We start from the raw sequence: 16,566 nt of genomic DNA, 5'->3' as shown, positions 1-16,566 counted from the left end.
GCAGCACGTTTGCGCTTTAGCAAGAACCAATGAGGTTCGTTCTCGTGTTATGCAGCACGTTTGAGCTTCAGCAAGAACCAATGAGGTTCGTTCTCGTGTAACGCAGCACGTTTGAGCTTCTGCAAGAACCAATGAGGTTCGTTCTCGTGTAACGCAACACGTTTGCGCTTTAGCAAGAACCAATGAGGTTCATTCTCGTGTTACGCAGCACGTTTGAGCTTCTGCAAGAACCAATGAGGTTCGTTCTCGTGTAACGCAACACGTTTGCGCTTTAGCAAGAACCAATGAGGTTCATTCTCGTGTTACGCAGCACGTTTGAGCTTCAGCAGAAACCAATGAGGTTCATTCTCGTGTTACGCAGCACGTTTGAGCTTCAGCAAGAACCAATGAGGTTCATTCTCGTGTTACGCAGCACGTTTGCGCTTTAGCAAGAACCAATGAGGTTCATTCTCATGTTACGCAGCACGTTTGAGCTTCAGCAAGAACCAATGAGGTTCATTCTCGTGTTACGCAGCACGTTTGCGCTTTAGCAAGAACCAATGAGGTTCATTCTCGTGTTACGCATTACGATTGAGCTTCCGCAAGAACCAATGAGGTTCGTTCTCGTGTTACGCAGCACGTTTGCGCTTTAGCAAGAACCAATGAGGTTCATTCTTGTGTTACGCAGCACGTTTGAGCTTCTGCAAGAACCAATGAGGTTCGTTCTTGTGTTGCGCATCACGTTTGAGCTTCTCAAGAACCAATGAGGTTCGTTCTCGTGTTACGCAGCACGTTTGAGCTTCAGCAAGAACCAATGAGGTTCGTTCTCATGTTACGCAGCACGTTTGAGCTTCAGCAAGAACCAATGAGGTTTGTTCTCATGTTACGCAGCACGTTTGAGCTTCAGCAGAAACCAATGAGGTTCATTCTCGTGTTACGCAGCACGTTTGAGCTTCAGCAAGAACCAATGAGGTTCGTTCTCATGTTACGCAGCACGTTTGAGCTTCAGCAGGAACCAATGAGGTTCTTCTCGTGTAACGCAGCACGTTTGAGCTTCGGCAAGAACCAATGAGGTTCTTCTCGTGTAACGCAGCACGTTTGAGCTTCGGCAAGAACCAATGAGGTTTATTCTCGTGTTACGCAGCACGTTTGAGCTTCAGCAAGAACCAATGAGGTTCATTCTCGTGTTACGCGGCACGTTTGAGCTTCAGCAGAAACCAATGAGGTTCATTCTAGTGTTCATTCAAAGTCTTACGGGTTCTTAACAACATAAGGGTGAGTGATGACAGTTTTGAAATTGAGTGATCTAACCCTTAGTTATTAAACGTTCATCAAACATCATTAAAGAATTGCACTCTGTAACAAACCAAAGTCTCTCTCCTCTCTCGTTCTGCAGAAGCTGCATGTGTTCCTGTTTCAGGACGTGTTGGTGATCACACGGGCCATTACCCAGAATGAGCAGCTGTGGTATCAGCTCTACCGGCAGCCGATCCCTGTGAGAGAGCTGGAGTGGGAAGACCTGCAGGACGGAGAGATGCGGCTGGGCGGCTCCATCAGAGGGGCCTTCAGCAACCACGAGCGGAGTGAGTCAGAAATCATCACATTTCATCAAAAGTGACAAAAATGGCCAGGTACACTTCCTGTCAAACGTTTGGGATCGGTAAGATTTTTTATGTTTTTAAAAGAAGTCTCTTCTGCTCACCAAGGCTGCATTTATTTGATAAAAAACAAAAATAATAATAATAATATTGTTTAATATTATGACAATTCAAAATAACTGTTTTCTAATTTAATATATTTTAAAATGTAATTTATTCCTATGATCAAAGCTGAATTTTCAGCCTCATTACTCCAGTCTTCAGTGTCACATGATCCTTCAGAAATAATTCTAATATGCGGATTTGATGCTCAAAACACAATCATTATTATTATCAATGTTTGATGAATAGAAAGTTCAAAAGAACAGCATTTATCTGAAATAGAATCTTTAATAACATTATAAATGTCTTTACTGTAACTTTTGATCAATTTAATTCATCCTTGAAGTATTGATTCCCTTTTAAGGGAACATAGGCGGGTGACGTCATCGACCAGGAAGCTATAAAGCACCCCTGAAAACAGACCGCGACAGCTTCATAGCAAGCGATCTGTGTATTCTGTCCTTGTCATATTTATTGTTTTCTGTCAAGTTGCAATATATATATATATACGGGTCTCGCATCGTGGGGTTCGCAAACGGATCTGACAGCGGGGGTTAGGGCGGCGCACGTCTTATCTCTGCCTTCACCTGTTAGATCCAGTGCCTTATCTCAGGGAGAAGCATGCGCTGCGGTTTCTTCTCCCCGGGATGAGACACTCGTGCTGTGATCTCCAGTTCCAAGGAATTGGTATCGTTAGTGTTTTGTTAAGAAAAAGAGAACAAAACAATTAGAAATATAATGAATAAGGCAGATGTTTATGAGTTTTCAATAAATAAATAAATAAATAATTCTGCTCATAACTCTGTTGAATAAAGAGGAGCTTATAAAAGGAGGTTTTATCTAGTGCTGTTGTTAAGTTAAATATTTACTGGCCAGGGGCCGTATTCACAAAGAATTTTAAGGCTAAAAGTAGCTCCTAACAGGCGAATTTAGGAGCAACTCCTAAAAATAATGGGCGTGTCACTCCTAACTTTAGGACTCCTAATTTTTTTCACTAAGAGTAATTCACAAAGCATTTTAGCCCTAAAAGTAGCACCTAAGTCTGGGACAGCTTAAAAGAAGTCGAGAGGACTCCTAACTCACTAAGACCTATTCACAACGGATCTTAAAATCGCCGCGCGACGCAGTGTGTTGGAGACACTCAATGACACGGAGTTATTACAAAGACACCGCCTTAACCGTGAGGGAATACTGATTGTTGTGGATCTTGTGAGGGATGCAATAAGAGCGCCAACTAATCGCAACAACCCAATCAGTGCCGGGTTGAAATGTTTGATAACACTTCGCTACCTGGCAACGGGGAAAATGCAATTGTGTAATGCCGACGATCTAGCGATATCCCAGCCATCGGTAAGCAGATCCATCCACCAAACCATCAATGCACTCTGTAGACCCCATATTATTCGACAGTTCATAAGTTTTCCTTTGGACATTCGCCAACTCCAAAGAAACAAAGCCAGCTTTATGGATATTGCCGGTGTGCCCGGAGTGGTCGGTGCTACAGACGGGACACATATTAAAATAATTGCACCACGTCAGGATGAGGACATGTTTGTGAATAGAAAGAAAACCCACTCCATCAATACCCAGATTGTGTTCGATGCAAACTTCACAATTCTCGATGTTGTATCCCAGTGCCGAATTTCCCTTTTATTGTGGTTTTTTTTTTCCAGCACCAACTGGGCCAGCAGCAGTAACTGATCCTGCGTCAGTTGGGCTTTCTTTTCCGTTTTGGCGAGTTCATAATCCACCGTCATTCAACTATTACATTACTTCAATAGGAGCAACATTTCCTTGCTTTAAGTAGTCTATTTAGGCTAATAGGATGTCAATTAACCAAGCAAGTGTTAATGCAAGTGTCATTTTTCACCTTGATTTACCTTGATTTAATTAAATTGAATTCACAACTTTTCTCTCTCTCTCTCTCTCTGCCTTTTTAGAATTGCACTTCACTGGGGCCTGCACAAACATGTCATTATATAGGCTATGCATTTTGATGACATTATTATTATTATTTTGTGTAGGACACAGACATATTTAGATGTCGTAATTCCATGATTTGGTGCGTCTGTGTTATGTTCCGCATGATGGCCCTTTCATCTAACAACCAATCACCGTGATCATTGCGAGGAAGCTTGTGCATGAGAATTGACGTCATCCATAGCAACGAAGACTCACTCTTAGTTTAGGAGTTGTAATTTTTCCTTACTAAGAGTAGGTCTGAAAGGCGTTGTGAATAACTTTTAAGAGAACACTCCTAGCTAAAATCTTTTAGTGCGATTTAGGAGTACTCCTAGTGGTAAGATAAAATTCTTTGTGAATACGGCCCCAGCTGAATATTATGAGAGTGAGAATATAAGGAAAACTCTATATCTCAGCCTCCTCATCGGGGATTGCCATTTTTTCCCCATCTCCACACTGAGGTGTTGAGATCGTGGAATAAACCGGTTTCTATTTTATGTGTTTAATCCCCAAACTTCTACTATAGTAATGTTATGGGTATTTAATATCATGGTATGACAAAGCCTCAGGTTAAAGAGACGCTTGCAAGCTATCTCTCTCCTGAGTCGGCGTCATCATTACCCCGACGTTACCCACCAGCCATCATAAATAATAAATAAATATTATTAGGCAGCGCTGGTGGGTAAATATAAGGACATAGATGAACGTGAGGATGTAAGCACTGACGCCATTCGAGAATTGCGTCGCGCAACAAATAAACTATAGGGACGGTTTCGAGAAATCGTTACTTCTCGGCGTCCCCTGAAGAGGGTCTGGTTTGGTTTCCTGCTGGTGGCCACAGAGTGATATATATATATATAGCTTTTCTGATGTAAAGAAAAATAAAGGTAAAATATGTCTGTTCTTCTGGACGCTTCGCTTTCAAAAAAACGAAGAAATAAACTATTCAGTGGCGTTCCAGAGGTTTCTTCCTCACCGATCTAATGTTCCTGAGACCTCTGGGCGGGAGCAGTCTCAGCCTACTAAAGCTCCTTGCAGCATAAAGTGCTGCAAAACAGTGCGTCGCCATTCGGGCTCATCCACAATCGAGGGGACCTGGGTGGCGGTCGTAGTCTAGCCAGTTAGTTATGTGCAAGATCTGAGAACTGTTTTATCTCTAAAATAGCTTGGAAGAAGAAGCCCTGACGCTGAGGCTGCATGCTTCTGAGGGTGGTCCCCTCTGGGGTAGGGACGGTTTTGAGAAATCGTTTCTCCTCGGCGCCCTCTGGGGTACGACTCTCTGAGGAGGGTCGTAACGCTGCCAGTTCGGTTGTTCCCTGCCGGTTAGCCGCTTCAGGACACCGAGGTGTCAGCGTCACCATACGATCCTCAGAGGAGGGTCTACTGCCACATATTTCTCAGTGGGTCCTGCACACTATAGAAAAGGGTTTTCAGAATTAGGTTCTCGTCCGCACAGATTTCTAGGGGTCCTCCCCACAGTGGTGGACCCCGAGCAGGCTCTGGTTATGGAGCAGGAAGTACTGACACTTCTGCAAAAGGAGCTATAGAAGGGGTTCCTCCTCCCAGCAGACAGTCAGGGTTTTTCAGCCGTTACTTCATTGTTCCGAAAGAGGATGAGTGGTTGCGTCCTTTTCTAGATCTGCGTCAATTAAACAGCAGGTTTCAGAATCTCAAGTTCCAAGTATGCTTACGCTAATATGATTGTGTCACAGATTCAGCCCGAGGACCGGTTTGTCACAATAGACTTGAAGGACGCTTATCTATCCATCCTCATCACAGGAGGTTCCTGAGGTTTGCTATCGGGGGCGAAGCATACCAGTATCGAGTTCTTCCATTCGGCCTAGGTTGATCACCCTGTACCTTTACTGTATGTGTGGATGCAGCTCTGGCTCCTCTGAGACTCCAGGGCATTCGCGTATTATACTATCGACGATTGGTTGATCCTAGCTCAATCTGAGCAGATGGCAGTTCGGCATCGAGATGTCGTCCTGTCTCATTTAAAGATGTTGGGGTTGTGACTCAACGCCAAGAAGAGTGTGCTCCTCCCAGCTCAGAGGACCACTTTTCTGGATGTGTTATGGGTTTCGACAACGATTCGCCGTAAATGGGGTAAAACTAGGCCAGTCACTCACTGTGGAACAGTTTCAGACTGTTGGGTCTCATGGCAGCTGCGTCCAACGTAATTACTTTTGGCCTTCTGTACATGAGGGGAGGGGTTTTCTCCGAGGGGAAATCCGTTTTCGCATGATAAAGGTCACACGGCTATGCCTAAGTGCCTCGGTCATGTGGAAGAACCTTGGTTCCTCGCCCAGGCCAGTGTTGGGGGCTTCTTGTTGATGCATAATGCTATCGACGGATGCTTCCCTCACGAGTGGGGGGTGATCATGAGTGGTCGCTTGGCGAAGGGTCTTTGGCAGGACTATCTTTTGGTACATAATTGTACCAAAAGACCACATCAGGGTTAGAAGTGATGGCGGTATTCTGAGAAATTCAATACTTCCTGTCAGACCCGAGAGGTTACCATGTGCCTGTCCTTCCGGACAACACACTGATGGTCTCGTATATCAGAGCAGATATCCTGTTGAGGCAGGGGCTGAGGCCCGGGGAATGGAGACTTCACCCCGAGGTGGTGGAGCTTCTTTGGGAGAACTTCGGTCAAAACTCAAGTCTACCTGGACACCCTAGGCCGTAGGTCGATGATCGACTTTGTGGTCGTTTCATCTGACCTGCGGCCGTATGTCTTGGACACTCGGGTAAAGAGAGGGGCGGAGCTGTCAACTGATTACCACCTGGTGGTGAGTTGGATTCGATGGCGGGGGAGGAAGCTGGACAGACTCGGCAGACCCAAGCGTACTGTAAGGTTCTGCTGGGAATGTTTGGCTGAGTCTCCTGTCAGAGAGATCTTCAACTCCCACCTCCGGCAGAGCTTCGACCGGATCCCGAGGGAGGCTGGAGATATTGAGTCCGAGTGGACCATGTTCTCCACCTCCATTGTCAAAGCGGCCGTTCGGAGCTGTGGCTGTAAGGTCTCCGGTGCCTGTCGAGGCGGCAATCCCCGAACCCGGTGGTGGATACCGGAAGTAAAGGACGCCGTCAAGCTGAAGGAGGAGTCCTATCGGGCCTGGTTGGCTTGTGGGACTCCTGAGGCAGCTGAGGGGTACCGGCAGGCCAAGCGAACTGCAGCCCCGGTGGTTGTGGAGGCAAGAACTCGGGCCTGGGAGGAGTTCGGTGAGGCCATGGAAAAGTACTATCGGCTGGCCTCGGAGAGATTCTGGCAAACCGTCTGGTGCCTCAGGAGAGGGTAGCAGTGCCCCACCACCGCTGTCTACAGTGGAGGTGGGCAGCTGTTGACCTCAACTGGGGATGTCGTCGGACGGTGGAAGGAATACTTCTAGGATCTCCTCAATCCCGCCGTCACGTCACGGAAGCAGAGGCTGAGGGCTCAAAGGTGGACTCGTTCATCACCCAAGCTGAAGTCACCGAGGTAGTCAAGAAACTCCTCGTGGCAAGGCACCGGGGGTGGATGAGATCCGCCCTGAGTACCTCAAGTCTCTGGATGTTGTGGGGCTGTCTTGGCTGACACGCCTCTGCAGCATCTCGTGGCGGTCGGAGACAGTGCCTCTGGGATGGCAGACCGGGGTGGTGGTCCCTCTTTTTAAGAAGGGGGACCGGAGGGTGTGTTCCAACTACAGGGGGATCACACTTCTCAGCCTCCCTGGGAAAGTATGCCAGGGTACTGGAGAGGAGAATACGGCCGATAGTAGAACCTCGGATTCAGGAGGAACAGTGCGGTTTTCGTCCGGGCCGTGGAACACTGGACCAACTCTATACCCTCTACAGGGATCCACATGTGCTTTGTAGATTTGGAGAAGGCTTTCGACTGTGTCCCTCGTGGCAGCCTGTGGAGGGTGCTCAGGGAGTATGGGGTCCGGGGTCCTTTGCTAAGGGCTGTCCGGTCCCTGTACGACTGAAGCAGGAGCTTGGTTCGCATTGCCGGCAGTAAGTCAGAGTTCTTCCCGGTGCATGTTGGACTCCGGCAAGGCTGCCCTTTGTTGCCGGTTCTGTTCATAATTTTTATGGACAGAATTTCTAGGCGCAGCCGGAGGGTGTCGGGTTTGGGAACAACACGATTTCGTCTTTGCTCTTTGCAGATGATGTTGTCGTGTTGGCCCCTTCAGACCAGGAACTTCAGCATGCACTAGGACGGTTTGCAGCCGAGTGTGAAGTGGCTGGGATGAGAATCAGCACCTCCAAATCCGAGGCCATGGTCCTCGGTCGTAAAAAGGTGGCTTGCCTACTTCAGGTTGGTGGAGAGTTCCTGCCTCAAGTGGAGGAGTTGTTTGTGGAGATATCTTGGGGTTTTGTTCATGAGTGAGGCAAGGATGGAATGGGAGATTGACAGACGGATCGGTGCAGCTTCTGCAGTAATGCGGTCGATGTTTCGGTCTGTCGTGGTGAAGAAAGAGCTGAGCCGCAAGGCGAAGCTCTCAATTTACTGGTCAATCTACGTTCCTACTCTCACCTATGGTCATGAGCTTTGGGTCCACACTGAGGTGTTGAGATCGTGGAATAAACCGGTTTCTATTTTATGTGTTTAATCCCCAAACTTCTACTATAGTAATGTTATGGGTATTTAATATCATGGTATGACAAAGCCTCAGGTTAAAGAGACGCTTGCAAGCTATCTCTCTCCTGAGTCGGCGTCATCATTACCCCGACGTTACCCACCAGCCATCATAAATAATAAATAAATATTATTAGGCAGCGCTGGTGGGTAAATATAAGGACATAGATGAACGTGAGGATGTAAGCACTGACGCCATTCGAGAATTGCGTCGCGCAACAAATAAACTATAGGGACGGTTTCGAGAAATCGTTACTTCTCGGCGTCCCCTGAAGAGGGTCTGGTTTGGTTTCCTGCTGGTGGCCACAGAGTGATATATATATATATAGCTTTTCTGATGTAAAGAAAAATAAAGGTAAAATATGTCTGTTCTTCTGGACGCTTCGCTTTCAAAAAAACGAAGAAATAAACTATTCAGTGGCGTTCCAGAGGTTTCTTCCTCACCGATCTAATGTTCCTGAGACCTCTGGGCGGGAGCAGTCTCAGCCTACTAAAGCTCCTTGCAGCATAAAGTGCTGCAAAACAGTGCGTCGCCATTCGGGCTCATCCACAATCGAGGGGACCTGGGTGGCGGTCGTAGTCTAGCCAGTTAGTTATGTGCAAGATCTGAGAACTGTTTTATCTCTAAAATAGCTTGGAAGAAGAAGCCCTGACGCTGAGGCTGCATGCTTCTGAGGGTGGTCCCCTCTGGGGTAGGGACGGTTTTGAGAAATCGTTTCTCCTCGGCGCCCTCTGGGGTACGACTCTCTGAGGAGGGTCGTAACGCTGCCAGTTCGGTTGTTCCCTGCCGGTTAGCCGCTTCAGGACACCGAGGTGTCAGCGTCACCATACGATCCTCAGAGGAGGGTCTACTGCCACATATTTCTCAGTGGGTCCTGCACACTATAGAAAAGGGTTTTCAGAATTAGGTTCTCGTCCGCACAGATTTCTAGGGGTCCTCCCCACAGTGGTGGACCCCGAGCAGGCTCTGGTTATGGAGCAGGAAGTACTGACACTTCTGCAAAAGGAGCTATAGAAGGGGTTCCTCCTCCCAGCAGACAGTCAGGGTTTTTCAGCCGTTACTTCATTGTTCCGAAAGAGGATGAGTGGTTGCGTCCTTTTCTAGATCTGCGTCAATTAAACAGCAGGTTTCAGAATCTCAAGTTCCAAGTATGCTTACGCTAATATGATTGTGTCACAGATTCAGCCCGAGGACCGGTTTGTCACAATAGACTTGAAGGACGCTTATCTATCCATCCTCATCACAGGAGGTTCCTGAGGTTTGCTATCGGGGGCGAAGCATACCAGTATCGAGTTCTTCCATTCGGCCTAGGTTGATCACCCTGTACCTTTACTGTATGTGTGGATGCAGCTCTGGCTCCTCTGAGACTCCAGGGCATTCGCGTATTATACTATCGACGATTGGTTGATCCTAGCTCAATCTGAGCAGATGGCAGTTCGGCATCGAGATGTCGTCCTGTCTCATTTAAAGATGTTGGGGTTGTGACTCAACGCCAAGAAGAGTGTGCTCCTCCCAGCTCAGAGGACCACTTTTCTGGATGTGTTATGGGTTTCGACAACGATTCGCCGTAAATGGGGTAAAACTAGGCCAGTCACTCACTGTGGAACAGTTTCAGACTGTTGGGTCTCATGGCAGCTGCGTCCAACGTAATTACTTTTGGCCTTCTGTACATGAGGGGAGGGGTTTTCTCCGAGGGGAAATCCGTTTTCGCATGATAAAGGTCACACGGCTATGCCTAAGTGCCTCGGTCATGTGGAAGAACCTTGGTTCCTCGCCCAGGCCAGTGTTGGGGGCTTCTTGTTGATGCATAATGCTATCGACGGATGCTTCCCTCACGAGTGGGGGGTGATCATGAGTGGTCGCTTGGCGAAGGGTCTTTGGCAGGACTATCTTTTGGTACATAATTGTACCAAAAGACCACATCAGGGTTAGAAGTGATGGCGGTATTCTGAGAAATTCAATACTTCCTGTCAGACCCGAGAGGTTACCATGTGCCTGTCCTTCCGGACAACACACTGATGGTCTCGTATATCAGAGCAGATATCCTGTTGAGGCAGGGGCTGAGGCCCGGGGAATGGAGACTTCACCCCGAGGTGGTGGAGCTTCTTTGGGAGAACTTCGGTCAAAACTCAAGTCTACCTGGACACCCTAGGCCGTAGGTCGATGATCGACTTTGTGGTCGTTTCATCTGACCTGCGGCCGTATGTCTTGGACACTCGGGTAAAGAGAGGGGCGGAGCTGTCAACTGATTACCACCTGGTGGTGAGTTGGATTCGATGGCGGGGGAGGAAGCTGGACAGACTCGGCAGACCCAAGCGTACTGTAAGGTTCTGCTGGGAATGTTTGGCTGAGTCTCCTGTCAGAGAGATCTTCAACTCCCACCTCCGGCAGAGCTTCGACCGGATCCCGAGGGAGGCTGGAGATATTGAGTCCGAGTGGACCATGTTCTCCACCTCCATTGTCAAAGCGGCCGTTCGGAGCTGTGGCTGTAAGGTCTCCGGTGCCTGTCGAGGCGGCAATCCCCGAACCCGGTGGTGGATACCGGAAGTAAAGGACGCCGTCAAGCTGAAGGAGGAGTCCTATCGGGCCTGGTTGGCTTGTGGGACTCCTGAGGCAGCTGAGGGGTACCGGCAGGCCAAGCGAACTGCAGCCCCGGTGGTTGTGGAGGCAAGAACTCGGGCCTGGGAGGAGTTCGGTGAGGCCATGGAAAAGTACTATCGGCTGGCCTCGGAGAGATTCTGGCAAACCGTCTGGTGCCTCAGGAGAGGGTAGCAGTGCCCCACCACCGCTGTCTACAGTGGAGGTGGGCAGCTGTTGACCTCAACTGGGGATGTCGTCGGACGGTGGAAGGAATACTTCTAGGATCTCCTCAATCCCGCCGTCACGTCACGGAAGCAGAGGCTGAGGGCTCAAAGGTGGACTCGTTCATCACCCAAGCTGAAGTCACCGAGGTAGTCAAGAAACTCCTCGTGGCAAGGCACCGGGGGTGGATGAGATCCGCCCTGAGTACCTCAAGTCTCTGGATGTTGTGGGGCTGTCTTGGCTGACACGCCTCTGCAGCATCTCGTGGCGGTCGGAGACAGTGCCTCTGGGATGGCAGACCGGGGTGGTGGTCCCTCTTTTTAAGAAGGGGGACCGGAGGGTGTGTTCCAACTACAGGGGGATCACACTTCTCAGCCTCCCTGGGAAAGTATGCCAGGGTACTGGAGAGGAGAATACGGCCGATAGTAGAACCTCGGATTCAGGAGGAACAGTGCGGTTTTCGTCCGGGCCGTGGAACACTGGACCAACTCTATACCCTCTACAGGGATCCACATGTGCTTTGTAGATTTGGAGAAGGCTTTCGACTGTGTCCCTCGTGGCAGCCTGTGGAGGGTGCTCAGGGAGTATGGGGTCCGGGGTCCTTTGCTAAGGGCTGTCCGGTCCCTGTACGACTGAAGCAGGAGCTTGGTTCGCATTGCCGGCAGTAAGTCAGAGTTCTTCCCGGTGCATGTTGGACTCCGGCAAGGCTGCCCTTTGTTGCCGGTTCTGTTCATAATTTTTATGGACAGAATTTCTAGGCGCAGCCGGAGGGTGTCGGGTTTGGGAACAACACGATTTCGTCTTTGCTCTTTGCAGATGATGTTGTCGTGTTGGCCCCTTCAGACCAGGAACTTCAGCATGCACTAGGACGGTTTGCAGCCGAGTGTGAAGTGGCTGGGATGAGAATCAGCACCTCCAAATCCGAGGCCATGGTCCTCGGTCGTAAAAAGGTGGCTTGCCTACTTCAGGTTGGTGGAGAGTTCCTGCCTCAAGTGGAGGAGTTGTTTGTGGAGATATCTTGGGGTTTTGTTCATGAGTGAGGCAAGGATGGAATGGGAGATTGACAGACGGATCGGTGCAGCTTCTGCAGTAATGCGGTCGATGTTTCGGTCTGTCGTGGTGAAGAAAGAGCTGAGCCGCAAGGCGAAGCTCTCAATTTACTGGTCAATCTACGTTCCTACTCTCACCTATGGTCATGAGCTTTGGGTCTTGACCGAAAGGACAAGATCCCGGATTCAGGCGGCCGAAATGAGCTTTCTCCGCAGGGTGGCTGGGCGATCCCTTAGAGATAGGGTGAGAAGCTCGGTCACTCGGGAGGAGCTCAGAGTAGAGCCGCTTCTCCTCCACATCGAGAGGGGTCAGCTAAGGTGGCTCGGGCATCTGTTCCGGATGCCTCCTGGACGCCTTCCCGGAAAGGTGTTCCGGGTGCGTCCCACCGGGAGGAGACCCCGGGGAAGACCTAGGACACGCTGGAGAGACTATGTCTCCCGGCTGGCCTGGGAACGCCTCGGTGTCCCCCCGGAAGAGCTAGAGGAAGTGGCTAGGGAGAGGGAAGTCTGGGCATCTCTGCTTAGACTGCTGCCCCCGTGACCCGGCCCCGGATAAGCGGAAGAAGATGGAAGTCTACCTTTCACATCGTTTAATACAACGCATTGCCCTATATGGTTCTCCCTGACGCATCCAGCTCTGCTTGGACTGGATGTGATGTATTAGGTGTGGTCGAGGCTACACCTGTACGCATTTCCCGATATCTTTGCTCCTGGGAGTTACCCTTCCGGAGTTATGGGTACTGTGGGCTCGGCCTCTGAGGGGGCCCAGCTCATAGATTCAGGTCTCTCGACTGAGGTCGTGGAGACCATACTCCAGTCTAGAGCTCCCTCCACGAGAAGACTGAATATGTATTGAAATGGAAACTGTTCTCTGCCTGGTGCGGAGAACGCCTTCTGAATATTGCTATCTGCCCTGATGGTACAATACTTGATTTCTGCAATGAATGTTTCTTTGCTGGGTTATCTCTGAGGAGAGATCCTTATTTCGTCTTTTCCGTGGTACATGAGGCTGAGGCCTGCACGTACTTGGATTTGCACCTGGTATGGTGATAGTCTGTCTTCACCCCAGGCCGGGTTGTATTCCTAGGTCCCTACTAAATTTGCGGGTCATTTGTGCTGCAGGCCTTCTGTCCTCCACCTTAATACACCAGATCAGGAAAAACTTAATCTGTTATGCCCTGTCCAGGCTTTGGATGCTTATGTCCACAGAGCTGTTCTGTGGCGTATATAAGAGCAATTATTTGTCTGCTTTGAGTTACCTAAGATAGGTTGCCCTGCATCTAAACAGATAATGAGCAAGTGAGTAGTTGAGGCTTTCTCACTTGCTTATGAAGCGGCCGGACAGCCTTCACCTTTGGCTGTCCGGGCCCATTCTACGAGGAGTATGGCTGCCTCTAAGGCTTTATTATCGGGGGTTTCCCTCCATGATGCAGCAGGCTGGTCCTCACCGCATACATTTGATAGATTTTATTACTTGGATCTTGGCTCCACTCCAGGGTCTAGGGTGCTTGCTTCTTAGTGTGCGCATTGGCTTCACACAGAACAGGCATTTGTCACATGGCCATATAGGGTTCTCACCGCGTCTCGACGCAGCTCAGGTTCCCTTGAAAGGGAACGTCTCAGGTTACGTATGTAACCCTGGTTCCCTGAGAGGGAACGAGACGCTGCGTCGCCTTGCCATACTGCCTGCATGCCTGTGATCGATTTGCTTTTGTTTTTCAGAAGCTGTCACGGTCTGTTTTCAGGTGTGCTTTATAGCTTCCTGGTCGATGACGTCACCCACCTATGACGTCTCGTCTTTCCATTGGACTGATTATACACTTGCTTCACGACACAATCACGCAGGGCATTCCCACCGCATCTCGACGTAGCGTCTCGTTCCCTCTCAGGGAACCAGGGTTACATGCGTAACCTGAGACGTTTATTTTATTTATGTCCTACCAAAAAAAAAAAACGTACTGACCCCAAACTTTTGAACAGTAGTGTTTAATGTTACAATAGCTTTCTATTTTTAACTTTCTATTCATCTAAGAATCCTGAAATAAAAATGTAAATAACTGTTTTCAACATTGATAATAATGATAAATATTTCTTGAGCAGTAAATCATCATATTATACTGATTTCTGAAGGATCATGTGACACTGAAGACTGGAGTAATGATGCTGAAAATTCAGCTTTGATCACAGGAATAAATTACACTTTACTATATATTCACATAGAAAACTGCTGTTTTAAATTGTAATAATATTTCAGTTTTTTTGGTATTTTTAATCAGCCTTGGTGAGCAGATGACACTACTTTTACAAACATTAAAAATCTTACCGATCATAACCTTTTGACTGGTAGTGTATAAAAAAATTGTGAAAAGCCATCCACGCCTGCCATAAACATGTCAAACTCTGTTTTTCCTCGTCCAGCCAAGAACTTTTTCCGGGTGGTGTTTCGTAGCGGAGGAACCCTGCAGTCGCACGCGTTCCAGGCCAGCGACGCCTTCAACAAACAGCAGTGGCTCAACTGCATCCGCCAGGCCAAAGAAGCAGGAGTGCGGCGGTGTGCGCCCCCTGCAGGCGGTGTGTGGCGGTGTGCGCCCCCTGCAGGCGGTGTGTGGCGGTGTGCGCCCCCTGCAGGCGGTGTGGACTGCAGCATGATGGACACTGAGGCTAGCCTGGATCTGAGCACTGACGGAAACACGTAATCGAGCGTGAACCACATAAACTTCAGTTCTGCTTAACCAGCGATCCTCTTCAGTATTGTGTTACGGGACAAGCACTTCTCTGGAATTGACACTACCTTTGTTTCTCAATGTTCCTCAACTTATATGTTATACTTGTGCCTTTCTTTCACTGTGCTGTTGTTTTGTCCACTGAAAATCAACAAGGATGAGCTTTCTGCCGTGACACTGGGCCGGTTTACAGTAGAGCGCACTACTGTCTGTGCAGCAACAGTCACACTGGGTGAGATGTTCATTCAGTGATCACCAATTAAAGATGACCAGTCGAATGTTTTCGCTCTGAAGAAGGATTGTATATTACACACACTCATCTCATATGTCACAGCACTGTATGATTAAAGCGTTTGTACATCGATGTCAGAGCCAGAAACTGCTGTTGTCTTGCGATCCACATTATTACTTGTATTGAAGAACTGCAGTTTATTTTCTAAAGCACTTTGATTTATAAAGTAGCTCAGTTCTGAACTGTACGGCAGTGGAGACCGCTTTATTCAGGGTTATTTCCTGAGCCTGTGATTGACATTGTGGCAGAAATGTCGTTTTTACACATGCGTTCTTCTTTAGCAAGTATTCTGTTGGACTACAATGTAGCATAAACTGAAGTAAAGGTGTCTTGTGCCATGCAGATCCGCTAAATCTATCTCAGAGTGTTTGTGTGCGCCGAAACCTGCGCTGTAAAGACCAGCTTTGCCCACACGTGTTTGGTGCTTTCAACCGGGTTCAGGTTTACTCATGTTGTCAGATGTGCAACGTTCAGTTTATCCAAAAAAGTATTTAATTCTGTTTCTTTTACATTCATTTTCCCTCAAGTATTGTATTGAACTGTATGATGTAAGATGTTTATTTATCATTTGTTTTTCACCTGGTTTACTGTTGTGGTTGTTGTTGGATTAAAGGGAATGGATTGGATGTGGTTTAGGAGTGTGTGTTCTGGGGATGAGGAAGAGCGGGACGCTCAGGTGGGGTTTCCTCATCGGGAGACTTCGATTGATGGACAGTGTGAAGAAAATCAAATAAACATTTAGATATTGCTTTTAGATATCGTCTGTAATCATTTTAAATTAGTTTGAAAAAGTGTTTGTGTCGTTGTTTGAGATGAGTGTATGTTGTTTGTGAAGCTCTGAAGCGCTTTAGGAAATATTTTGATGTGAATGTTTGAGTTTTGAATGTTTATCATCTTTACACCGAGGAAAATAATGAGTCCCTGTAGTGCAGTGTATCACACGCTCATAATGAGGACCGCAGGGAACCAATGTTCAAAACATGGTTACTTCGAGATCAAGTACCATCAAGATTCAACCTTTCAAAGTATCAATTCAGTTCACATTTCTTTGTGTAGTGCTTTTCACAGGGCATATCGTTTCAAAACAGAAAATCTCCATATGTCAGAAATATACAGTTGTAAGATTAGCTAACATCATGTTCATTTTAGGTACACCCCCCCCCCCCCCCCCCCCCCATTCGACTGCACATGATTATCAAATGTTTGTGGTCTTTAATATTATTGAACTGGTTTTAAAAGAGTCTCTTCTGCCTTTATTTCATCAAAGTGACAGTATAAACATTAATATTGTGACACGTTACCATTTAAAATATTTGTTTTTCTATTGTACTATATTTTAAAATGTCCTTTATTCCTTGGATGGCAAAGCTGAATTTTCATCATCATTACTGCTGTAAATCACGCGATCCTAATTTTGTTCAAGAACAAAATTGA

General features: G+C 47.9%; 1 protein-coding gene across 3 annotated transcripts in view; it reads left to right on the top strand.

The window, feature by feature from the left end:
- arhgef3 (Rho guanine nucleotide exchange factor (GEF) 3) overlaps positions 1–16,128 on the top strand; it is a 102,739-nt gene extending 86,611 nt beyond the window's left edge. For 2 of the 3 annotated variants that reach the window (XM_079594001.1, XM_079594003.1), the window contains 2 exons: positions 1,376–1,562; positions 14,536–15,880. In XM_079594001.1, coding sequence (XP_079450127.1) covers positions 1,376–1,562; positions 14,536–14,813 — 465 coding nt within the window. In that variant the 3' untranslated portion in view covers positions 14,814–15,880. Of the gene's footprint in view, positions 1–1,375; positions 1,563–14,535 lie in introns of all 3 variants that reach the window. The other variant, XM_079594002.1, reaches the window with a different exon arrangement.
- The last annotated feature ends 438 nt before the right edge of the window (positions 16,129–16,566 follow it).

Source organism: Phoxinus phoxinus, assembly GCF_949152265.1.
Source record: "Phoxinus phoxinus genome assembly, chromosome: 20".
In the NCBI taxonomy this organism is placed as follows: Eukaryota; Metazoa; Chordata; class Actinopteri; order Cypriniformes; family Leuciscidae; genus Phoxinus; species Phoxinus phoxinus.
This window is presented reverse-complemented; position numbering and strand designations above follow the sequence as displayed.